This window comes from Notothenia rossii, assembly GCF_949606895.1.
Source record: "Notothenia rossii genome assembly, chromosome: 6".
Classification (NCBI taxonomy): Eukaryota; Metazoa; Chordata; class Actinopteri; order Perciformes; family Nototheniidae; genus Notothenia; species Notothenia rossii.
The window spans coordinates 78,802,540-78,829,388 of NC_136909.1; the positions used below are offsets into that span (position 1 = coordinate 78,802,540).

At 39.6% G+C, this 26,849-nt stretch overlaps 1 protein-coding gene across 1 annotated transcript; it reads right to left on the reverse strand.

Annotated features, from left to right (window-relative positions):
• Positions 1 to 751: 751 nt before the first annotated feature.
• oprm1 (opioid receptor, mu 1) lies at positions 752 to 26,849 on the reverse strand. Its single transcript, XM_079688779.1, has 6 exons — positions 26,219 to 26,849; positions 7,029 to 7,378; positions 5,601 to 5,776; positions 4,755 to 4,933; positions 3,724 to 3,907; positions 752 to 3,281 (listed from the first exon to the last, which is right to left on the reverse strand). The coding sequence occupies exons 1-6, from the start codon at positions 26,491 to 26,493 to the stop codon at positions 3,276 to 3,278; spliced, it is 1,170 nt and encodes a 389-aa protein (XP_079544905.1). The 5' UTR covers positions 26,494 to 26,849; the 3' UTR covers positions 752 to 3,275.

The following is a 26,849-nucleotide window of genomic DNA, read 5'->3' on the forward strand; positions in this document are numbered from 1 at the left end:
GGCAGTGCATGGAAACATGTCAGAGTAGAAGCACAAAATACAAACCAATAATGTACGAACCTGAAAATGAGCATATTGGGACCCTTTAAAATAGAAGAGAGCTGTCTTTAATGTTATGTGTCACAGCTGTGCTTTTACTGCATTTACAATTTAAGTTCCTGCTTTGACATTTTAATCAAAAGTTACCTACACTGAGCCGACTCAGCACTTTGTGGCTGAAATATGGCATATTAGTAGGGCTGCTCGATTATGGCAAAAATCATAATCTCGATTATTTGGGTCAATAATTGTAATTGCGATTATTAAATGCGATTATTAATTTACTTTGAAAACACCCATTTATTGGAGAATTTCTTTTTTAACAGTATGTTTTTAACATTTGATTACCCTGAACTCTAAGTATAATTCAACTGAAAAAAAAAAAAAAAAAAAAGTAATAATAAAAATATAATCGTTTTATTTCGATTACGTTGTTTTCGTAATCGTTGCAAGCCGTAATCGCAATTAAAATATGATTAATTGAGCAGCCCTACATACTGTATTAGGCAGTCGCTTTACAACAATCATATTGGGTTAAATTAAGAAGTGATTGATGGGGAAAAGCTCCAGCTTAAAATGGATGGTCCGCCCTGGGAGGACAACCTCACAAATCATTTTTATTGTTTGTTATTTGTACTACTGAGTGTGCAGTGAGGAAAGCTGTGTTGTGTTGCAGGAAGATGTACTTGTACTGAATGAAAGAAGAGCAGACTACAATGTAGATGATACTTTATTCAGATGCAAGAAAAAAGGCATTCAGTGAGATTCCGAGATACATTTATTCCATAGACAATGCACTGATTAACAGTTAGATTGTGTGTGTTGTTTTACATAGTGTTGTACATATAGAATAAATTGTCTTTTTCACATTAACATACAATAAATGCCATTTTAAGACAAGTTATGATAGATTCACAAGCCATGTTAACAAGTTCATGATAAAAAAGATTTTAATAGTGGTGTCTGTACAGATCATGGAAAGCATCAAATACATTTTATTTAAATGAATCTTCAAGAATATATCCTTCATGGGGGATGCGTGTTTTAATAGTACAAATGTGTTTTTCTTCTGGAAAATGTATATTAATTTCTTCATCACTTGATGAATAAATACCATTTATTTAGGATGAGGTTATGCTGCACCTTTCAAACTTGTGCTCGACTTCAAACAGATGTAGATGTTTAAAATAAATCTCATATGGTATCAGCTGTAGTTAGCTAGTTAATGTTAAACAATGGGCAATTTGAATACAAGAAACCTGTAAAAGGGGACCTGAATGTAAAATATTGGCTACATCATGATAATATACTGAAAGACAGAAGCTGAAATTGTATGTCTTCTGGAAAAATATTCTGCGTATGTTTACTTTTTAAACTTATGCTACATATTTCATCCTTCTTAACTTTTATTCTGGAACTAATTCAATAACATTACTAGGTGACACTTGGCTCCTATACATGTTTTTTACACATCTTTATGTGAAACAAAATGTACATTTTGTCGCACTTAAACATTCAATACAAGACTCAGCTGCTGTTTTGTAATACACCAATCTCTAAAAGTTAGGCCACATGGGGTTTTAACAGTTTCTCCTTTGTTGTGGCTTGATGACTGAAAATAATTATGTTTTTTTTTTTTTATTCACTGAAAGCAGCAATACCAAATATAGACCTGTATGTACAGAAAGACATCCTCTCATAGGTTTTCAGTCAAAATGACTTGAAGATTTACACACGTTTTCTGATATACATTTCTTCAGTAACATGGCTGATTCAATATGACAAAATGTACATTTAAAAGCACAGCAACTTTCTCGTCCACCATGATCATCACAAAATCCTTTCTTTGCAACCTCATGATGTCATGTTTATCAAAAAAGTAACATAATACTAGTATGTTACACGGGAGATAAGTGAAATACAATCAAGTTCATCTTCATTAAAAAAATTCTAGCACACAGAATATCGAGTAGAGCTACTGTAAAGGCAACAGGCAAGAGAAGCATACAGCACAACACGTAAGCTCAAGCAATTTCAAATATTACGGCGAATGTACAATCCTGCTTGGCTCACTTATTAACTTCTTTAGTGGGGAGATGACTCCATTAAACCCAAAGCTGTAGTTAATGATACACTAGTGGTACCATGTGTTCGCCCTTTATGCTGCAGCAGCTCTGTGCTGTGCAAACAGGCTTAATGCATCGTCTTTGCTGGTTTGGGGGATCTATAGTTCAGGACGCAGCGTGATAAACACAGCTGTTTTCTTTCATTCTGTACATTCAGAGGTTAGTACAGTTCAGCAGAAAGAGCTCTGCTTATGGATAAGTCCAGAAAAAGGGTATAACACTTCTTTACAGGGACTGTATTCAAATAGAAGAAGGAAAGAATGAACACTGAGGGGGGCTTGATGGACAACACAAGGTTAGCTGCGTCGAGAGGAGGGAGCACAGTTTCATGTCAACATGGTCAATCTTCCTGAAGTGGCCAAAGCCAGCGTCTTACTGTGCAGATCAATGAATTGAGAACAGCGTCAATAAGGTGGAAGCCATTCAGAATGGATGGAAAGAACAGCTGGTGGAGTAAATGAACTGAAAAATACCTCCTGACTGGTGATGTATTTGTGTGGTGAGAGATCCGTGAAGCCTTTGAGCTTTTGATAACACAAGTCCAAAATCGGATTTGATCCATTATTGTCCAGTGAGTCCCATAAATCCACATTTAAACTCTCAAACGTACTAACAATTCAAGGAGAAAACATCCGGAGAAAAGAATGACAGATTGGAGGGAAGTCATTTGTTCTCTGCAAACAAGACAATTCATGGATTCTTTTTACAACCTAGATAATTAGCGGTAGGATGAGAGGAGGATTAAATCGATGACGAAGCTTTGTCTGGAGCATACAGAACAAAATCATTTATGTTTCTCGTGTGGGTGGCTTTTAATAAATACAGCTGTCTTTGTTCACTGCACATCTTCATTCGGTACAGTCTATATTATTATAGTGATAATGAAAACTTAAAAAGCGTTGACTGCAATTGAGTGCAAAAGCTTCTTCAGTTAGGAGTCGCACTGTAATGACTTTCTGTCTCAAACCCATTTCTTAATCAGTTTTAGAGTAAAGGCTGTTGTTTGCGAGGTCAGAGCCCTGTGGTGACCTGTGTGACCTCCGAGTTGAGGTCGTCGTTGGTTACGCCACCACAACAGCGAGAGTCCACCGACGACCCCTCCAAGGCTAGTCATACCTGCAGAGAGGAGTTGAAGAAGAGAAAGTATCTTTATGTTATCGTATATGCACCCTTGCTTGCATGTCTGTTCACAGCCAGAATGCTAAAATGCAGATTTATGTCACTTCCTTGTCTGTATGGTCAATTTGAATCTGCAGTCTTAGCTTAGCATATAGTCTGAAAATAGCGTCGCTCTCTGTAAATGTGAAACGGTCCTCCAAAAAAATCAAAGTGTCGTTTTATGTGCCGGGCTATTCCTTAGCCAGAAGAATTGGCTTTGGTTCAGTGTCTTCGGTGCTTAAATGCTACTATAAGTCTTATTCTAAGCTAAGCTAACAGCATATTCCCTGATCGGATATGAGAGTAGTATCGATCTTCTCATTTTACCCTTTGAATTAAACAACTAAGCTTATTTCTGAAACGGCCTGTAGTGGTGTATGAACACACGGACACTGTTTACCTGTTGATTGGACCTATCTCCCGTGTTTGCGCTGTTGTGGGAGCGCTGTGGGAGCTTGCGGCTGGTTAATCCGGTCCGGGACGAGTTCTGCATCTCCACCACAGAGGGACTCGGGGTGCAGAACTCACGGAAACAACGCTTGAAGTTCTCATCCAGGTAGCCGTAAAGCACTGGGTTCAGACTACTGCAGAGAGCAGAAACAAAGTCACAGTTTAACAATAGAAAATACTGCTCAATTATCTCCTTTATGAAGAGTACAAGGGCACTTTACTCATTCTATAAAACCTTGTATCATTAAAGGTACAACGCTGAATAGTCTATTCCATTTTTTCTCGAATCTTTTTCTTAAAGGTCACCTATTCTGCAAAATCCACTTTTTAATGTCTTTTATACATAAACACGTGTCCCCTCTTGTCCTCATGTCTCTTCTACATAAACACGTGTCCCCTCTTTTCCTCATGTCTGTTATACATCAACATGTGTTCCCTCTGTGGAAAGAGATTCCGAAAGTTTCATGAAAAAAGATTCTCTCTTTTTGTCCTGATCCATTTCTATAAAAACCTGTCTGAAAACGAGCTGATCAGATTTTGGCCACTTTATGATGTCATAACGATTGTTTGTCTTGTGTAACCATTAGTCAATAACCAACCAAGGTAACCCCCCCCCCCCCCCCCCACACCATTGTGTTCTTTTTAACCAAATATCTCCCAGAGGGGCGTGGGGAGTGGCTCCTTATTTTCATCTAAAGTCAGCAATTTTGAAACAGGGCTGAAACAGAGGGGATTATGGGATGCTGCAATGATCTGTTTGGTGTTTGGAGCCAAACACTTCAGAGACATGTTTCGTATATAACTGAGACCTATAATATATTGATGAAAAACAGTATAATAGGGGACCTTTAAGTTGAGCATCATTTATCAATCTTACTAAGGCTTTATTGATTTCCCCATTTTTTTATGCATTCACAAAATGACTAATAGTTGTATTATTACAGTGAATATATGTATCCAAAGCTATTCTGGGGTGCTTACCTGTTGGTGTAGCCCAAGGCAATGCAGAAATGCCAGGTGATGGTCTGCAGCGTGGAGCTGGGGATGTTGATCAGAGCCGTGATGATGACAAAGATGTGGATAGGGGTCCAGCATACAATGAAGACGGCAACCACCACGAGGACCATGCGCGTGATCCGACGCAGGTTCCTGTCCTTCTCCTGTTTTGTGTTGGGGAATAAGTGGTGGGGGAAAGAGGAAGGAGGACAAAGAGGAAAGTAGGAGTAAGAGACGAGGTAGTGAAGAGAATAATGATGGGGGAAGGACAGTGAAGTGGAGGATTGGTAGAGAAGAAATGGTGAGAGAGGAATGAGAGGAGAGGTAAAGAGGAGAGAAAAGATCAAAAGCATGATGGAAAAAAATAAAAGTGGTCATGAAAGTGCAATGGTGGCTGAAGGGTAGGAACAAATCATATACCTTCAGTTTGATATCCCATTTTCCATTTCTGTAAATACATCTTCGCTTGAATGTGCTCATGTTTTACCCCCAGCATTTGGTACATTTTCTCAAAATTACTGTTGTTGGGTCATTTCTTCTTCTACTGCAATGAATTAAAACTGCACCACAACCTCAGGCTTAACTTGTTTTTCCCTAATTGCTTTCTCTTGAAAACATTGCGTGTACCACATTTGTATGCAAGCTCTGGGCAGCCTTGCACTTTGCTTCATTGCTCTGAAAGCTAAGCTATTTAGTTATTGTCTAAATAGCGTAGGCAATGTAGACAAAAGCTCTACAATTCTCATTTGCATGTGATTAAAACATACGTGTGATACTCACAGTATGCACTTATTTCGTATCCAATGTAAAAGAAAACAGATTTGTGTTAACCTGGGAGCCCGACAGCATGCGGACACTCTTCAGCCGGAGGATCATGAGGCCGTAGCAGACGGTGATGATGAGGACGGGCATGATGAAGGCAAAGATGAACACGCAGATCTTCAGCAGAGTTTCCCAATACCAGGGGGGGTGAGGGAATATCAGCTTGCAGTCGACAATGCTGGAGGCTGCGCAGGGTGAGGAGACACACACACACACACACACACACACACACACACACACACACACACACACACACACACACACACACACACACACACACACACACACACACACACACACACACACACACACACACATACATGAGCACAGTGGAACTTCCACATAAGAAATTTCACAAGAGGTGTCAACCCTTTTTTCACTCACAATTGCGTTTTTGTACAAGTTAATAACAGTATTTAGGGCTTATGATTAATTGATCAATAATTACCCCAAAAAAATGTCCTTGAATGTTGAAGGTGACTTGTTTCATTTGCTTGTTTTTTTAGACGAATAATGGGAAACAAGATATTAAGTTAATGAAATAAAAAAGGAAGATGAATTAAATCATCATATTTTAGTGGCTGGAACCGGTTAATTTTTAATAGGAATTTGAAATACCTCTTTTTCTGGTTATTTTTATTGAAAGTGAATATATAAAGTTCATGATACCTCAACCGTGAAGCGAATAATCCCTTTAAGTGTCCAAAAGTGTTGCATTTAATTCCCTATCTCTCTACCTACTTTTTCTGTCATCTCTTTAAAAAAAAGGCATAAAAACACCACTGTCAGGTCTGAAAACGTTCTTTTGTGGCACTAAAAAGCAACATCTTTAAGCAGCACACAGGGTTGCAACCTCACCGAGTCAGTAAATCTCTCGCCACCCTCTTTTCCCCAAACACACTTTAACTATTCCATTCGCAATTTTCATCTCCATTACCTCTGCAATTACACGGAGACACCGTCAGAGAAGCCTGCCTATGCAGGTAGCCTATTGTCTATGCAGACACTTCTATGAGTCTCCAGCCAGGCAAAGCATTAATTGGTTCTTTTGTGCAATTAGAAAGAAAACCTGAAGCAATTCTTCTGGTTTGTCTCCTTTTATAAAGCCTGCTTCAGTAGGCCTACATAAATGCTCTTTAAAGCTGGAATGCAGAAGTAAACTTAATTTGTTTTCTTCCTGTGTTGTGCCTGCATTTGTTTGCAAGACCTTATGGAACTAATCCTCTACCAAGTAAAGAAGGAGATAAATGAAATGAGTTATTCTAAGGTTGCTACTTCAGAGTTGTATGCTACTTTTCGAGCTCAACACATTGTCGTTGTTACAAAGGGTATACAGTATATGTACTCATGCGTCACATACTGAATGTTTATGTACAATATAAACACAATTCCTCCTGCAGTGTAGGTACAATAGTTGCTTGTGTGTGTCATGCTTACGAGTGACGGCAGTGGAGGCCATGAACATTACGGGCAGCCCGATGGCCGAGGAGAGGATCCAGTTGCAGACGTTGACGATCTTGGCGTTTCGCGGCGTTCTGAAGTCGAGCGCTTTGACCGGGTGGCACACAGCGACGTATCGGTCGATGCTCATGGTGGTGAGCGTGAAGATGGAGGTGAACATGTTGTAGTAGTCGATGGACATCACCATCTTGCACAGTATGTTTCCAAACGGCCAGGTGCCCATCAGGTAGTTGACGCTCTGGAAGGGTAACGTGCTAGTGACCAGGGCGTCGGCCAGAGCCAGGTTGAAGATGTAGATGTTGGTGGCGGTCTTCATTTTAGTGTATCTGCACACAAATGGTAGATTGATTATGAAACTTTGGACTAAACTGCACAGACCTGTAAAAGAACTTATACTGCTATTACTATTACTGACTGCATCATCCTGGTTGCTTTGTGACCCTTAGTATTTGATGGTCTTTGCAATCATTATACGTTTCTTTGTGTGTTTGTTGTCCGTGATTCCTAGTCTTTTTGAAGTCTTCAATCTTTGAAGTGTGTCTCTGCACACATTTCTCTGAATACTCATTTGAGTCTTTTTGTAGTCATTTTGTGTTGGGGTTGCATTTGTATTTATATATACTCTCAGTCATCATTTTGAGTGTCTTTGCAGTCATTTTGTGAGTCTTTATGTTTCTCCGTAGTTGTTTTTCTACTCTGCAGTCGTCTCTTTGTCAACATTTTCATCTTAGAAGTGATTAAACTTTCATTTTCATTTTTCATTTCAATCTTTATTTCGAACAGATTAAAAAAAGAACAAATAAAAAAGAACAAATGTGAAAAACAGAATACAGTATTGTTAAAATACAGTATTTATCCACATTATCATAATAATATTTATATATTCAACAAAAAAAGTCTTCATATTAATAATAATAATAAAAAATGTGTCCGAAAGGGAGTAGGAGGAAACAAATGCTTATTAATTCCCACCCCTTACTTGATCAATGATTGTCTTTTAAATCATTATGCAAGTTATTCCTACTTACATTGACAACATTTTATACATACATATACAGTAATTTCTCATCTTCAATCACCTTCAATCTCTTAGTCGTGTAGGTTCTCTTTGTACCAATATCTTAAAGTAGTCATTGAGTCTTTTAGTATACATTTAGTCTCCTTTACTCATCTCCTGTGTCTTTACAAATGTATTGTGAATATCCTCTTAGTTTCTGTGAAACATACGGGATCAAGACATCCTTTGTTTTAACGAAGCTCTTTCCCTTTTTTAACAGGAACAGTCACTTCACATAAATGCTCTGGCTCCCCTAGGGCTGATGGACCATTCAATGATGAACTCATGACAGAAAATCAGTAAGATGTACAAAAGAGTGTATTTAGTTGGTTCAGTTTGAGTGAAAGCATTCGCAAACCATCATTTGTGTCTCCTTGCCGCATAATGGGATTTTGATATTGTTGCCGACTGAACCTTTTCGAGACTAATTGAAACATCAATTGAGAAATGTTTCCTCCTTCCTAAACAAACAAAACATTAAATTATCTATAAGTGAATTATCTCCAGTGTAAACAGGGCTGATGCAACATCTATTGAAACAACAGAATCATTAAATTGTGAGTGTTACTATTGATATATGTGTTACGGCACAGATCTCCTTTAGTTGATTTACCCTAAGCAAAAATATGTAAATGAATCATCTTATTTGTAAACACAAGTAGAACTTAATTTAATGAAAAAAAGCACTTCTGGAAATAAAAAAAATAAAATGTACTCTTCATAAACACACTCTAAATAAAGGAGATGGCACTACAAGGACAAAAGTAAAGTGCCAAGAAATTATTTAAATATGTTCAGTTTGTTTCTGTACAGCGAAAGCTTCAATCATTCAACGCCTGACTTTTGAGCACCATTTGCAAGATTTGAATACACAGCCAAAATTACACTTACTTTCGAGTGCGCTAGAATTTGAAAGTACACAACCGGAAAAAATCTGCCTCTTCCTTCAGACTTCCTTACAGAGCCCCTCCTCCAACACCCACGAACGCGCACATGACCAATGAGGGCACGAGATAAGTTTGTGCACAGATGGAAGGCTGACAGGCAGGTAGGCCATCCAGTTACTTTAGCCGGGCCGGCTAAAATGATTGGTCCTGCTATCAGGATGTTAAGAGCATTCCATGGAATATAACAAAAAGTGTTTCTGAAATAAATTACATACCCGACCTTTAAGCTTTATTTATTTATATAGGGACCCCCTTGAAAACGAGGTGATTCACCTCAAGGGGTTTATCCTAATAAAGAAATTTGAATATATATATATATATAGTGCCTTTTGTGCAAATGTACAAGGTGCTTGACAATACAATGTAACAGTAAAGTGAACACAACCCATCAAAACGGGTGGAAAACAGAATATCTTTCAGTGGATTACGATACAAATAAAGTCAAGGTTACATTTTTTTGTACAGATTGTGATGAATTTAGCATTTATGGGAGGCTGTTCTGAGAGGAGGATCAGAGACACTAAGTGCTGCCCCCCCCCATGTCCAAAGTCATTTAACTCATAATCATTTAACGCTAGTGTCAGAAGACCAGAGGGATTTAGGAGGACCATTTATTTGGAGCATGGCCGACAAGTATTCGATGGCCTATGTACGTCAACAGGAGGTGCCTTTTTGGAGCTTGATAGAGTATTCTGGGATGTTTTGTGAATAATTCAGACCCCATGCATCAGCTACCAGCTCATTTTAGGATACAACACTTTTGGACTACAGGAGCCCCACAGTCCTTGAAGTCTGAAAAGATATCTCAAAGAAATAACTTCCCTTAGGGCTTTCCAGAGCATAATGTCTTAAAAGCTTGAGTTCAGATAAATAAATGAAGAGGTTAATATTGACTGAAAGAACAAACCTGTCGCTCCTCTACTTATCCTACTCAAAAACCTGCAGTCGCTTTTACTTTCTATCTTAATGTAGGGGTGATCAAAAGGTCTCAGGGACAGTCTCTTTATGTAGTATATCACTATATGGACATCATTACGGTCAACATTGTGCAGAGAAAAGAGGTTGTTCAAAGAGTGCAGAGGATGCTGTGGTGTTTATATGAAACAGGAGAACGAGCGTACAGCCATTAGCGCTGAGGATGGAAGACAGACGATGGAAAGGCTCTTCTGTTTATGTCTCTGGTAACAAAGGAATTATGTTATTGTTGGCTGTCCACATAGCAATGACACGTGGGTGGAGCTGGAAAACGTCAAAAAAAGGTCTAAAAGCATCTTGCACATCAAAACCTGTAGATTAAACTAAATGTGTAATAAATATTCAAATGTTTTCTCAGATAAACAAATGGCATGCAAAGTCATGAATATGTATTAATGCTGTTTCTCTCAGCACAGAGACAGGCTTTTAATGTGAGAGTGATTTCTATGGTGGGTTTCCCCAGTGAGGTCAGTCTGCCTGCGAGCTATCATAGAGCTCCACAGAGGACTAAGACAAAATGTTCTCGTGCCCAACATTTGGAAAAGGTTCTTAAATGTAATTTCCAAGGCTCAACAGTAATCATACCTCGTAATCCAATGCCATTAGACACTGCCATGATGTTATTGAGTTAATCTGTACACACAAAGTGACAATGATACAGTACACCCTTTGGCCCTGGTTTATTAAGCCCTAACTGTCCCTCTATCTCGAGGCAGTTCACTCCTGATCTGTTGCAGCCCTCGCTTCAATAATCTTAAATCCTCTTAACAACCAGAGATGACAGTGAGTTCATTAAATTCTGATTAAATTTAACACAGACAGCTTAGTGTGTTTGTTATTTCAGGCTTTATTTGAGCGGGGACCGATGAGACACCTGGAGATACAGTAAGAGCTGTCCCACTGCACTGAGCTGTGTGCTGCTGGTGTTTTCCAACATCCCCTTATTGACTTTGAGGCTGTCGTTAATATGGCTGCTTGTGTTTCTCCAGTGTGTTGTATGTCTTAGGCTTACTGTGTATGTCCACATCCTGAAATTAACTAAATGAGGTGTTGTATTAATGAGTTTTCATCTTTTATTCATTCCTCGCCCTTGAGGTTTTGTCACACTGATTGCCACGTTATTGTCAGCATGCTTTGATTATATAATAGCAACATTTCTTGCACCCTTTATTAATCTACATTTCTGAAACCTGATGTATATCCAAAAATCAATAAGTATAAATGTACAGAAGAATTGACAATTTACTTCCTAACATGTTCTTGTTGGCATATTATGTTATTATAGGTTATTTGTCCAGCATTACACTATTGTGTGCAATAAAGACTCTTAAGAAATATTTAATTCATTAACCGTACCCACACTTGTAGAAGTTGCTGTGCCAGGTATAAAACGTGGTGCATTTGGTAACATCTTTGTGTATATTTTTTTGGATGTAAATGGTCTGCAAAGGCTAAATTCACAATTGGATTCCTTTTATTAACTACATCCGTATCATAGTGACATAAATATGTAACACTTGCTCTTCACTGGCTAGCGCTCCAGCACATTGTAAGTGATGGGGGCAAAGGGGTGGGACATCCAATCAAAACAAAGCTGTCCAGCTAACCAATCAGAGCAAACTGGGCTAGCGTTGTATCCTTCCCACCATCTCTATGGGTGCGTCTCACTTCTCTTATTTTTAAAGAGTGAAGAGCTCACTGATTGGACGATGCAGCGCACGCACTGATCTGGCTGCTGTCAGACGATCAGCTGTGCAGCGTCATCACAAACGGACGTCGCTTCACGTGACGCTCCGGCGCAAGGAAACCACGAGAAGCAGGGAAATGAGTTTTAAGAGCAATGGGATGTCGTTTTCCGCCGGAGCGTCACGTGAAGCAACGTCCATTTGTGATGACTCCGCACAGCTGATCGTCTGACAGCAGCCAGATCAGTGCATGCGCTGCATCGTCCAATCAGTGAGCGGTACACAGTAAGGGGGCGGGGCGAGTGACTGAGGATTTCACCGGAGGATGGTCTGGTGGTTCCTCGATTATCGCTCCTCCGTTATCGATCCTCGATCCTCCGGCAAAAATAAGGCCACTGGGGCGCTACTCAAGATGGCGCAGACAAATCAACTTCCGGTGAGACCGAGCCCGAGGAGCGAGGAAATGAGAAATAACCGAAGTGAGACGCACCCTCTCCATGCTTCCCTGGTGGGAGGGACTAGTCACAGGGAAACGACGCAAGTGAGGGACCCAAGGAAGCACTATGCAGCTTATGCCTGCAGTCTCCTCTTAGATCTCAATGAACTCTGGTCCTCCATCTTCTTTGTTGGTGTTATCATGTAACGTGGTGGTTGTTTTTTTCAAGCATTCATCTTTTGGCTTTTATGGATGGTAGAGGATCGACAGGAAATAGGGAGAGAGAGGGAAGATGGTTTGTATCCACAATGTCAAAAAAAAACAGCTTAATAATAAGTATTGTCGGCTTTAGACCTGAGACGTCTGTGTCTATAATTACAGATTTAGTCAATGGTTAATCAGTGGAATTACTCATTACTCATAACATACACGTAAACTCATTTTTTGGTTAAACCTTATTTGGTTGTACTTTTGATACATATCCCGTCCATAGTAATACTTTGCGTTGCTTCAGTGTTGTTACTCTTGTCTACTTCTCTTAAGATTGGGCGTGCAGAACGACATCTACTAAAATGTTTTAGTTGACACTAATGGATTTTGAAGGAAAACTATTTCTTTTGCAATATATTCTGAGAGTAAATAAATGTATCCTCCTTATGTTGTTATACAAGTTATTTAGGTTGGCATTTCATACGAGTGAAGACATATTTCCCGTTGCAATTGTTCAGAGTATAAAGGTAATTTCTCTGAGTTAGGTGAAGGAAAAAAAAATCTATTTCTTTCAAATTCAAAACGCCTATGAGCTGTGCATAGCTTAAATGACTGTTGTGTCATGTCAATTGGCAACATTCATTAGAGTTACAACATAGATTTTTGCTGAGGAAATGTAACACAATAAAACATTAATTGTCCTGCCAGCAGCAATCATTTGATTAGAATCTTTCATAAAGAGGATACATATCTCCCCCTGAGCGTTTCTCATTTTGAAAGAAAACTCTGACTAGAAGAAATTGAACCTGTCTTCATTTTATACAAATAGAGGATAACAGCATTGTCTCGTTATATTTCAGTCAACAGAGAACAATAAAAAATGTTTACTGGAAATACTTAGCTTATTATTGACAGGTAGGGAAAGTGACAGTGAAGCCACAGAGACCATTTGAGTCATCTTCATTTTGCCTCTGTGAGGAAAACAACACTTGAAAATAGAAATTGTACGATCCGTCTCTAAATGACCTTGACTTGGTGTTTACCTGGACCACTGAACCAAAGAGGCGGCAGATAAATGTGCCGTATTGGACTTTAAATGATCCATAACAGTCATTTCAGAGAAATAATGTATAATTCAAAGCTTTCCATCTACCCATTAGCTGTGGTTCCCACCTTGGGGAGTGAGATGCATTCTTATTCCTCCTGTTTCTCCTCTTTATTTCCCCTTAATTGAGAAAAACAGATTCAATTATTGACGCTAATTGTCCCTGAGGCCATTCTGATGAGAAATTGATTTTACAAACTCACAAGTACCAGTCAAAAGAAGAAGAAATCCAGCCTTACTTCATAGCCAGATGCATTATTTAACATTCAAATTATAATTGGTTGGTTTAATGTGCTCAACAGAGCTCAATGTGGTCTTTTGGACAAAAACGTAATTATAATAAAGTACATTGGCTTCGGCGTTGCTACTGTACGGCTGTACGACCCATACTAATCTTATGTAGGCTGTACGACAAATTACTGAAACTAAAATCACAATAACCTTTAGCCTAGCTTCCTTATGAGCCTCATCTGTTGCTGGAACTGTAATGTGGAAACCCAGAAGCAGCTTTGTAGTCTGCCATTTTTCTTGTAAATGACAATTTCTTTACTCTTTTCAGCCCTTGTGAAGTTGACCTTAATGAAAAGGTCAATGGCAATACATTTAGACTTTTGTATAATTGGAATTAGGGAAGTTACCACCTTTTTAATCGTTCATATAAATGCCACATTTCAGTATCAACCGGCTTATTTGGTTTAGATGCCTGGCAATGTGACAGATAAAAACTAAAAGGACCCATTGGTGGCCCTAGTGAAACTGGAGGGTATTACCAAAGTTATTATAATTCATCCTTAGAGATCCATGTTCTGCACTAAATTTGGTTACAATACATGCATCAGTTATGAAGACATTTCTTGCAAGACCACAAATGATATCTTCACGTTGGCAGCAGAGAGAGATGCCATTGGGATTTGTTGTCCCGTAACTATGGATGTCTGTACAAAACAGGTGCTGAGATCTTTCCGTGACTGTAGATGCTTTGGCAAATGCTGTCACATTTTAAATTGCGATAACACAATAACAGACCTATTGGATATCAGTGACATGAATGTTGAGACACTGAAGCTAGTTGGCGCTGTGTGTGTCGTTGGGATGAACCAGGCCGACCCCTGCAGTTCAATCAAACATAGCTTCCCAATTGTTTCTCGCTGCCAATAATCTCCAATCCTTGAGTTCGATTCCCCACCAGGGAAATGTGAACATGACTGGAGAAAATACACCTAGCTTCTTGACCAGAACACATGAGGGATGAAACAGGACTGAGAAAAAACACCCAGCATGTCCACAGTTCATGAATATGGTACATTGCATGGAGCCATTCAAATGTTCCTGCTGTGCAAATGTTAATACGTTCATAACTGTGTGTTGGACCCATAGACTGTATATATAAATTGTTGGACCGGGCTTCACCATGGCAACCAACGCAACAAGGCAGAAGTGTGTTTTGTTTCGTGATTAAATAACAGTAATAGCACATTAAAAATCATGAGGCAGCCACGAAAGACAACATTAATGTCTCTTGAGGCCAATCAAAAAACACGTGGCATGAATGTGTTGCAGGTTTTCTTCCTTCATATCGTCCTATACTCACACTAACTATATGAAGCTGTCTAACGGGTTTAACATCAGGCAGTGAGTGTTACGTCTTCTCTTCAGTTCGTCACATGCCGTAAACAAGAATATTAAATCTTTAACCTAATTAAGTTTTCATTTGCTTCAGTTAACCGCACAGTATGTAAACAAAAGTGAGAGGTGGTGATTATTTTGTGTGAAGGGAGATGGAACAAATGAGTTTCTATAAAACAAACTGGATGAGGATTTATTATAGTTTACAGCTCATGACCTGCGCATGTTAGCTGGTTTAAAATAAACATTTCCTCTTGGTTTTGTTGAAAGGCGTGGTGTTCAATGTGTCAAATCGATAACTCTGGAATGCTAACAGATACAAAGAGATGAATGGTGGCTTGACATTCAAAGCCAGCCTATAAACACCAGTGTGGACTTTCTGTGTCTAAATTTGGAACAAGGCTTGAGTGAATCAACAGCCTTGTCAACATATTTCAACAACTGTCAAGATGAAACCCACACACTCGTGGCCAACAGTTAGAGACAGAAGCTGATTCATTTGCATGGCTTTTGTTACACAGCAAGATAAACATGATTCATCATTGGTCTGCGATGCTGGTGTATGTGAAGCCCCGTATGATTCATGGGCTGATGCTGGGTGCAGACAAACCATTAAGGCCGGGTTGACGCAACAGAGACTTCTTATGTGAGCAGACATCTGGAAGCCTCCTGGCTCGGACCAATAACATCGTCCATGCACACAGCGGGGCGTGTGATTGATTGGCGAGCGCCGGCTGTTAGCATGTCTGGCTGCTGGGCTCGGGTAAAGAAGATCTGTGTTTACTACATGCATGTGGTATTAATGTTGGCGTGTAATATGGATGATTCACAAACACTGTATCAATCACTAAGACCGCTTTGGAATGATTGATTTATTGATATACCTGTCAAATCAACGCACTAAATCACAGTGATGACGATGTAAAATCCAATATTGCCATGAACATATCTTGTTTATTGATTCGCCAAATTACTCAGTGACCTTACTGGCCCAGAGGGATAAAGGGAAAGTCAACCTAATGTAAGCAGAATGGCAATATCTCAGTATGGAGAGATTACTCTGACCTGCTGGTGATACTAGATGAAAAGTCTGGGGATCACCAAACTATCATGTGGGGATCATGAAAATGTACATAATTTCATGGCGTTATATCCAATATTTGTTGAGATTTTTCCGCTTGGAACCATGTGCTATCATGGGCTTAAATGCCCCATAATAATATACACAAAGCATGATTAGCATTTGATGTTCTTTGCAAGCAACAGACTGTCACTGTGCAATTACAAAAATATACTTTAACCAAACACGCATAAAAAAATAGCGTATGGACACTGGAGATGTATGCTGCAGGAAACTTTCTATATACTTTTATTTCTCGCCTGAATCACCACAGCTGTTATCCTCTAAAGCAGAAGGCTACACTTTTCAGAACTACTTTTAAAGCATAACGGGGTTTAAAACTGGCACTGTCAGTTTGTAATGAAGTTTTCTTTTAATTTGCCTCTCAAGAGAATCATTAGATTTTAATTTAATGTCATTATAAAAAAGTAGAGTCGACTTACAGGATACGTAATTGAATGTAGTTTATGTTCTATTTAATACTTGGTGTAATAAAATACTTGATATAATATGCTGCATTACTCTTGACAGTAAAACTCTTATCATAGAACAATTTGTCTTCAGAGCCGTACATGATGTGAAGATGTTATTAGGACTTCAGAGTGTTAAGGTCAACCTTTAGGTTTATTCCGTTTTTTATGCGTTAGGCTGCATTTAAACTCAATCAGGCGCTGCAGAGATTTGCACAGTGTTGTTCGGCAGTGAGTGACAGTAAAAGTATCCATTAACACCAACTGGCTGCATATGGTTTAATGTCTTTGTACTCACTTATAAAAGGGTTACGGCCTTGGACCTGCTTCACGTCGGGTCGTCTTAACAACTCTGGCTAAATGCACTTCTCACATTTATATAATTTGCAGGAGTGGTGTATTTTGTGCCTACTGTGGTGTGAATGTTCCCTTATAGATATATACCCAGAGAGTGATAAAGATAAAAATGACATATCTGTATATAAAGTACTGTATGTTCCAGCCTTGGGCAACAACAGACCAAAAACAAGTATTACCAGCCATAAGAGAATTAAATAAACTACTTCTATCTTCGGTCTACATGAAAACGGATAGTTATTACTTTTTTAGGTTTAATATGTTTGTACTTCCCTCATGGTAAAAGCTCAATTGAAGGAATCCCACATTATTGTTTTTCCCAAACTCTCTTGGAAATCATCTCAGTAAATTGAAGTCATTAGACAGCCGCCACTGGGGATTCTCTGCAGGGGAAACTGATCCCAAATCTGCCTTAAATGTCGGTAAATATCCCCACACACACATTGTGAGTGGCAGTAGCAGACTAAATGAGATATCCACTTTTTGTCTGAGGTAAAGTCTTTTAGAAATAGATTTTTCTTATTAAAAGTTCTGAAAAATTAGTATTTGGGTCGAATAGGATTGGGATATCTGAGGCAACGTGTTGAGATGCTGGTAATGGCTTCTCATTACATTCTAAGATTGAGTTTTAGTAACCACTGTCAAATTGTCTTCATTACAAAAGCCGTGTTGTCATAGAGACTCTCAATGGGTGATACAAACGCTATCACCCTGAATCGTTGGTTTTCAAAAGAGCTTTTTATGTGTGTCGGAGAGAAATGCACACCATTTAATGATTGATCACTTTTTTACTTGTAGTTCTACTAATAGAAAAATATAAAAGACGAACACAAAGCACAAGGTCAAGTGTGAAAGCACATCCGCTTTATTCATTCATATTTTATACAAAAATACAAAGGAGGGATTGCGTTAGCTTTAGTTTAGTTTAGTTTAGCATTACAGCAGTTCAACCTTTCTTTGTTAGATTTACAAATCTTCACCGCTCTAACTTTAATATGAATCCTTTTCCACGAGAAATTGAAGGTTTTTCCATAAATGTGTTGAAATTGTGCTAATTTAAAGACAGTGTACCAAAGGTCTGATTTATACAGTGTAATGAAGAAATCTTTGTTTTCCTTTACAAAACAGGGGGACAAACGGCAACAAAATAAAAAGAACAACAAATACATTGATATTGTCTTCAACTAATGGCTAAATGTTTGTTTCCCGTTGCTGTTGCTATTGTGGAAATGATAACGGGGTTATTCCGACCCTCTTGGTACTGGCTCCTGATTTAATATTGATGGCAGCTTGGTGCACACACAGGGCTCTCTGACCTTTCCTTTACCTAATGCAAACCTCCTTTAATCTGATATTTTCAGCATTTTGAAGAGGCCTTTTTTGTTATTATTAAGGGGCATGTTTTAATGTGAACACACTTGTAAGATTGTTCCTTTTATTGGATGGGATCTAGTTTTCAGGCTGTTCCTTATCAGCTGAGATCTTATTGTTTCCATTACAATTTGTTTTTTTTTGTAGAAGTATATAGCCTGTTTTGTTACTATTCTGCTTTGCTTTGGTTGTAATGACTTTACAAATCCAATAAATTGCAGTGACTTGAGTGACCCAACTATAGTTGGGTGCTTCTCAACTAATGATTTAAGTCTTAATGTCTCAGTCAACGATGTGACAAGATTTCAGGTTTGGTTCAAGCCAAGTTGTTGAGAAGAGTTAATTCCAGGATTGAGTCTGGTTATTTATTCATTTTTAAAATATTCTGGTTCTCTCTTGGAGTTAGTAATGCAATGTGTTGCAAGTGGACATGACAAGCCCAGAGGGACAGAGACTGAGCCAATGCCTTGCTTTAGCATGGTGATGTCAGAAATGAATGGATGAAATTAAGCAATCATATACCCACTTACAACAATGGCCTCATTAAGAGATGCTCAAATTTAGGTTGGAAACACTTCACTGCACTTCACTGCTGCCACATGGATCATGTAAGTCACAATTACACAAATGACATCAATCTCATTTATTCAACACTACAGCATTGTGGTTTGCTAATGGGACTGACTTCTATAATGGTTTCCTATCACCAGAAATGTGATTTAAAAATGTTAGACTAATTTAAACCATAGGCTCACTAAAGCTGTTAATGGAAACGCGGACCTCAAGAAGAAGTTGTCGGCTTGTTGCTTAGGAACACTATTGGTAATGTACTGAAGATCTTCTCCAAAGGGTCTCTCTCTCTTAGCTCAAGTGCAACTGTTGTTTACCTTTTTCTAAGTAAAAAGGTTTGGTGGCTCTCAAACTTTATTGACTTTTACTGTGGTGAGGCCATCGGTTGACCCCTTTGGGTGGTTTAGTTTGCTTGGCACTTTGCAACTGTGAGAGATTCTCGAGGTAATCCACGTTTTTAAGAAAAGATTAAAGGATGTATGGAAGGATTCAGGCGGTTACAAGTAGGGGGGTGTAACAACATCGTCAAATAGATTTGTGAAATAAATACCCTCTGGGAGTTTGAAATGCCAGCCGTGATGAAGATGGACATGTTTAATTGCACCTGTCAGAGTATAACGAATCAGAAGTGGGGTAAGAGTGACTCACGTTTTAATGGACAGGAGGACAAAAGAGCATTCATCAAAGAATCTGTCATTAGTTTCCTCCTCTTTAGTTCATCATTGTCCCACAATTCTGTCGCAAACTGTTTCACAGCAGAACAGTGACTTTGGGTACATTCCTACAATTCAGAATTGTCAATGAGCAATATTTCCTTTTTATCGTTATATCTTTTGTTCGTTTCCTGCAGCAGAATACCTCCGATAATGTCTCTACTGACAGTGGTGTCATTGTCCAGCAATGTTCAGTGGTGTTCAGATGCACATTTTACACACACACACACACACACACACACACACACACACACACACACACACAAACACACACACACACACACACACACACACACACACACACACACACACACACACACACACACACACACACACACACACACACACACACACACACACCCTGGAAGGACCGTCTAATTAACTCCCTGTACTCTACTCATTGTTGTATCCCTAACAAGAAATTAGACTCTGCACCACCCTGTTGTGTGCTGAAAAAGAAATGTATTAAGAGCAGCATAAAGCATCTCTGAGTCTAACAATGTGCTGTCAAATGCTGATAATAATAATTTAACCTCAGGCAGCTTTTTCATTAATGCAGTCGTCTAGCATTATGTCTTCAGTAGCAACTGTTTTCTGTATCGCAGCCCGGGGCAGAGGTTAAGCCCTGAATTCATTTTAACCGTCTCCTTTTGCCAGGTCATTTTTGTCCGAACTCTAAAGCAAACAAAGTAATTGCAGCGTAAATCCACAGGCGATTGGCAATTATCGAGCTCTCCACTTATCATTAAATACGAGCAATCAATGCCATAGTACACACTTAACATGTTCAGCGCTGTACGGCTGTTAGAAAACTGAGTTCAGAGCTCTCAGCATCCAATGTTTACAGCGTGTGAAGTGTTAGGAGCAGGATGTGCCAGGCACTGAGCACAGCGCACAAACACACAAAGGAATGCAACCGTAAAGACAGATGCTGGTTGGAGGTTCAGGTTTGCCATCACCGCTCTTGAAAGAAGAGTAAGCTGGATACACAGATACATAACCAGACTTATTATCATGATTTACCTAGGAACGGTACTCAAATTCATGTGTCATCAAAGAGTGGCTTTAAAATGAAGTCCGAGTGGTTGATTTGTATGCATAACACCCACTGTGCATACCCATGATGAACTCATTTGTGTTAATAAGGGAAAGCCATTCTCTGTAATCCCCCCCGCCTGCTTTAACTGTAGTTTATAATTAGTGTGTAAAGAAGACTTCTTGGAAAGCAAAAGCAGAACCTGCGATAAAACAGATGTTTTGCATAAAGCGTGACTGTTTTAGTTTGCTCTGCTTCACCATGCTATCGTTGCATAATCATTGAAAGGATTGGCCTTTTGCCAGCTATCATCCTTCCTCACGCACATACTGGCTCCTGCCTCGAGATTTTCAATCTCAATAATTGAGGACAAAATCTGCAGTTCTCTGAAGTGAAAAATCGGCTTCTGCTATCTGATTTAAAGAAATCAAGTGATTATCGTCTTTATTGCGTACATTTCCCTCTTTGTGCTTCCCTTTCTTTCTGAAAGGAAATTGGTACTGCAAAATAACTCTTACTAGTCTGTTAACTTCAGCTATAATTTAGAAGTTCTTTATGGACAAAACAATTTAGTCTCCCTTTCACTTAAACTGAGGTTGCTTTTAGGAAGTGTATGGTGTGCAATGGACTGGAGAAACAATTACAGCAAACCAATACCCTTTCACTGTATGGGTATACGCATGTCCTTTAAATTCACAAAGACTTTTAGTTTGCTTACAATTGATTCAAACACTAGAGATGGTTTTAGGCAAAGTCTTTAAGCTCTCTGGATCTTATCAGAGCATTAGCCACGCTGTCGACAGCCCATTCGCAGAGTGCAGGTTAGTCGTTTGAAACTCAGTCTGAGACTATTTGTCATGTCAGGCAGCAGGAGCCATGAAAAACCCATTAAAGGGAAACATTAGCGGAGATATATGACATTTGTCTTGTGAAGCAGATTGTGTTGACTCTCATCATAACACCATCTTTCATGTGACTGGGTTCAGATTCTCCCGTTAAGAGCAGATGTTTAGAAGTTACTCTGACATCACAGAGTAGGATCTTGGCCTTTTTCTTTTAAGTTGCAACAGAACTATACATTTGTTGTTCTCCTACATGCCATAAAAACAGCCGTTTACTGATATACTCAAAAGCCTCTTAAGTATAGAACGTTTTATAATTGCTTCTGACTAACCAGGTAAAGATGGTCATCTAGTGCGTGCATGGTGGATGAAGGCATGATTTGGGAAGGACGGGGAGTCATTTTGCACTCATCAAGCTCAAAACGCCTCCCATTGTTTCCATGGTAACAGGAAGCACTCTGCACTGGCAGCATATTCCTTGTGGAGCCAAGCCTTTTGCTGTTCAAACGCAATTTATTTTTCCGATTGAGCGTGCAGACCTCTGGTTGTGTTTGTTTGCTCTCAAGAAGTTTTCCGATATGTAGAGCGAGCAGACGAGGGACAGCAGAAGGACAGAGACATAAAGAGTGAGAGAGAACATTTTATGGCTTTAAGGTTATCAGCACTCAGACAGTGAGTGGGAAAACTTCTCATCCAATGCGGTCTCTATTTAATCAAACAAAACGCAAGCAAGGCCACGACTGTCAAGTGGGGATGAAAAGTTCGAGATTAAAAGACTAGATTTCCATTCAACAGTAAATATCCATTGTGTGTCATTAGCTAAATGGTTGTGATCTGCCAACAGAGAGAGAAAATACAAAGATACAGACAGAAAAAAGATAGAAGACTTTGAGGTTGCTGGAAGTTAATGGCCCTGATGGATTGTGGTTCTCAGAGAAAAATGAGACACTTCCTTCACCTTCCTCCTAATTCCATTAAAAACCTCATTCCGGCAAATCAACCAAACTTTTCTCGGTCACAAACAAGCTCATAACCCTGAATGCTTGCACACATACGCACGCACACACACCCACACCCACACACACACCCACACACACACACACACACACACACACAGACACCCACACACACACACACACACACACACACACACACACACACACACACACACACACACACACACACACACACACACACACACACACTGCTGGTTGAGTCAGTATCGTTTCATTACCCTCGAGAGGATGCAACGCGTGTCCTAAATCTGTTCCCACAAGATAGTCAAGGATGAGAGAGCTCAAGTAATGCCCTTCACATCTAACAGCAGCTTTGTAGATAAAGTACTCTGGAATACATAATGCAAGCTTGTATACTAACTCATACATCATAACACTCTTGTTCCTTAGCCAGACAGCTGAAGTCCTTAAAATGATGCCGGTGCATGAACAGAAGATACCTGAGGGTCCCAAAGGTGAAGCCAATGGGGAAATGCTTTAAACCTGCTTTATTTACATGGCCATCACAGAGGGAACCTACTGGTTTCAAAAGAAGTCAGATTGTATAGAAGACAATGGAAAAAATAACTATTACTTTGGAATAAATTATTACTTCAGTGAACATTTTCCTATTATGTTTTTTCGTAATCCAAAAGAAAATCGCTTCGTATGCTTTAGGCGTGGCTACCTTGTTTGACTACCGCGATGTTGTTGGGTCAGGGTGTTCTCTTTGTTTTTGTTATAGAACTTACTAGCTTACTATACTCAACTATACCCTTTTGTGTTCCAAGTAAGATGAAAATCAATCACACCAACAAAGTGACTTTTATATACATTTAGGAATTCCTTATGTGAGGCTTTACTGCGTTGCTATAGGAGACGGTAAAAAGCAATGACAAATGTTGCATAGCGTGAACCCTAAATGAATACCGACCGTTACACACTGTGACACTGTAGTCCGCCGGGCCTCCAATACACAAGCTGACAATCTCACAACTACACTGATTGAAGAGGTGGAGACGAAGTAGTGAAGAACCTGCATTCGTCCAGTACAATGAACTAGGCTGCTAACTCTCCCAGTGGGTGAACTGGGATTCAGTTCCTGTTTAGCGCATACGTTAGAGCTGGCGATACATAATGGATTTAATCTGATTGTGTCATTGATTATTGTTTCTGCTGGGCGGCTTCTTGGTTGCTTCAATTACTGCAGCCCTGCATGCAAGGTTGTCGGTTAACCAAGGTCGATTATCGATCAGGGAGAATTGAATCTAATTTTGCACGTAGCATTGTGATGCCTTGTTTTGCTTTAGTGTATGCTTTGAAGTTTATATTGTATATATATATGTGTGTTGGTGGCCTTGGTGATGCTTATTCTGCAGTATTTTATTGACATAGATAAATAATGCTCCTTGCAACCGCATGTTGTCCGTAGCTCTTTTTTTATGTATTATTTGTCATTTCTGTTTATTTGTAATTGTATTGGATGTTGTCCTCACTTCTGGTGCATTCGAGTGATGCCATACTGAGGAAGGTGGTGTCATATTCATAATTGATCAACAGTTTTATTGGCAGGCTTCAATGTCTGTGTTTACTGAAAAAGACTGCTTTCATCGTATTTTACTTTGACATATCAATGCAGTTTTAAAACATTTCTAGAAGTGTTATTGAATTCAATAGTTTCATCATACAACATCATTGTCTCACCTCCTTTTTACAAAATGCATTGTGGTTTTATATGTTCTGATTTACATTTCAACAGGTTTTCTTTTTCCTTTTATTTGAGAACCTTTTTATACAAGGAGCTTGAATTTGACTTGAGGAAATTATTCTCGTACTGTTTCCATCTGTGGCCCAATAGGCCGCTCTGGCGTAAGTAATTTGGGGAAGAAAACATCCGGCATAAATTCAGTAACATCCTGCGTAGATGTGTGTCAGAATTCTTAAGCAAAAGAGAACTATTCTCGGACTGAGGGGATGATGTGTGCAGTGCACTCTGGCAAATGAGCATTCATTTTGAACTGCATCTGACCTGAAAACAGTGGACAAATGAGGAGAAATATTGGTGATACAAGGTCATGATCATATATTATAGCAATAATAAAGAATTCTTTTTTTATTCTCCTCTTCTACCACTATCATTTATCCAATGGTGTTGTTTCAATTTCAAAGCCATTCAAAACCCCTTTTTCTGACAGGTTCAGCACAGAAAATCTTCCACTTGGCCACTCTCAACTGATTTTTATCACACCTACAAAGTGGGTAATCACAAGTGGAAAACGGAGGTGGACCACTCAGCTTTTTCTCAATTCTCTTCATCGTTCCCATTGCTCACCATCAATCTTTTCCCTCTCAGGATCCCTCTCATTTCCAGCTTTGTTTTTCAGGTTCATCTCTCATTTGATTCTCCCACTTCCTCTATCTAGTGATTTGTAGTCGGCTACCTCAAACAGGGCCCATCTGAAATGACGTTGCATCAGCCGGGGAGCATTTAACCAACATAAATGTCAAGACTTTTATGTGTAATTAAAGTCACTACCTTTGAAATCCACACTAAGGGCTGGTGTTAATAGCCCAATATGTGATTGTAAATGTAACAATGTCTTAATGTAACCCAAAGGTCATTTATTTGGAGACATAGAGTTAGTCATTCATTTATTAAGACACTTTTAAACTAATAGACCATCCTAAGACTGAGTTATTTCTCCCTGCAAGTGTCCTAAGCCAGCTGGTTTCTCTGGGTAATGAACAGAAGTTAATGTAGGGTGCAAAATGACTGTGAGATCAGAAGAGATGAAAGAGCAAGTGAAGTGTGGACCACTCACCATTTATTATATATCTGACTAATTGTGACAGGTTACAGAAGATATTTTTTAAATGATGTCCACAAACGACCACATTCGGCATTAAAGTGGCCTAGATTTAGGAGGGGAAAGCAGTTGAATACATATAATTTAAGTCTCTGAAGTTGTCATGTAAAAAACAAATAATACTTACCACTATAGTAGTCTTTTGTAGTAATGTGTTTGAAGTTGTGTTTAGAACTTTCATCACAAAGGTTGTATGGCAACAGCTTGTTGTAAGACCATGTTCAAAACTGATTCAGGCCTCATCTAATTTACATTACATGCACACTAATGTACAAGGAAACAGGATACTGCCACAGAGCATGAAGCCAGCAGCATCTGACTGGATATATGGTGCAGGCATAATGTTTTTGTTAAGTGCTCACATGATTTGCAGTCTTTTCAAGTTTTATCCATTGTGGCAAATTGGACGAAGGAGAAGGAGAGAGACAGCGTTGCTGTTTCAACAGACAACATGTCATTCCTCTGTCTGTTTTTATGGATATATTGGGTGCTTTCTGTACATTTCCTCTCCTTCTCCTCAATCGACTCGCTGTTTTGCACGCTGGGGCAACTTGCTGTGAGGTTGGAGATATTTTACGCACACACTGCAGCTGAGCGTTGTCAAGAGCACTGCATTCCCATGTTCTCACATAAACACATTCACACACGTGCACACCTGTCTTTAAATGATAAACACAGCAACAGGTCGCCGTACTGTCCTTTCTCACTTACACAGAGAAAAACAACTGTGTAAAAGGCCTAATTACTGTATCACACACATTTTGTAAGAACTTTGCTGTCTTACCTGACGATGATATACATGACCAGCACGTTTCCAACTAGCCCCACCACGCACACTATGGAGTAGAGAGCGGTGATAACGATGGCTATGATGACCGGGTTGGTGTCGTCCTCCAGGCGGCCGGTCAGCCCTCGCTCCCCGTCGCATCTCGCCTCCACGAAGCCGCTGGTGGTGTTATTGTTTTCACTACTGAAGTTCCCACAGAAGCTGCTGTTATTGTAAAGCATGGAGACATGGCTCTGGAGGAGCGTTTCCGAGTTGTTGCTTGCGCTCTCCATGGTCCTCGTGTGTTGTGTGGCGCACGGGAGTCTCGCCTGCCCTTGGGTGCCTGTCAGCGGACTGTGTGCATGTGAAGCCCCGCTGGGTGCTTTACTGTTGTTTTGCCTTCGCGAGCGCTGCGTTTCAGCCGCGGGACGCACCGCCGGTAAAGCTGACCGTGGTGAAGAATGTGGGCGCGTGCGATGAGGCGGGTGAACACCAGCATGCGCGAGTTTACTAACGACCCCCGCGCGGCAAACTGAGCCTGTACGGTACAGAAGCCACGACGTGAAAATGAGTTAGTTCGCTCCCTTCTTTTAATCCTGCCTAGGCTCCTTCCTCCCTTCTGTCCTCCCCTTTTGCTTCCTCTTCCTGG

Excerpts from the sequence above, each read along its gene's own strand:
- oprm1 (XM_079688779.1), bottom strand. The coding sequence starts at position 26,493 with ATGGAGAGCGCAAGCAACAACTCGGAAACGCTCCTCCAGAGCCATGTC. Across the intron at positions 5,777-7,028 it reads GGCCTCCACTGCCGTCACTC|CCTCCAGCATTGTCGACTGC; the intron begins GTAAGCATGACA and ends CACCCTGCGCAG. Across the intron at positions 4,934-5,600 it reads GCATGCTGTCGGGCTCCCAG|GAGAAGGACAGGAACCTGCG; the intron begins GTTAACACAAAT and ends AACACAAAACAG.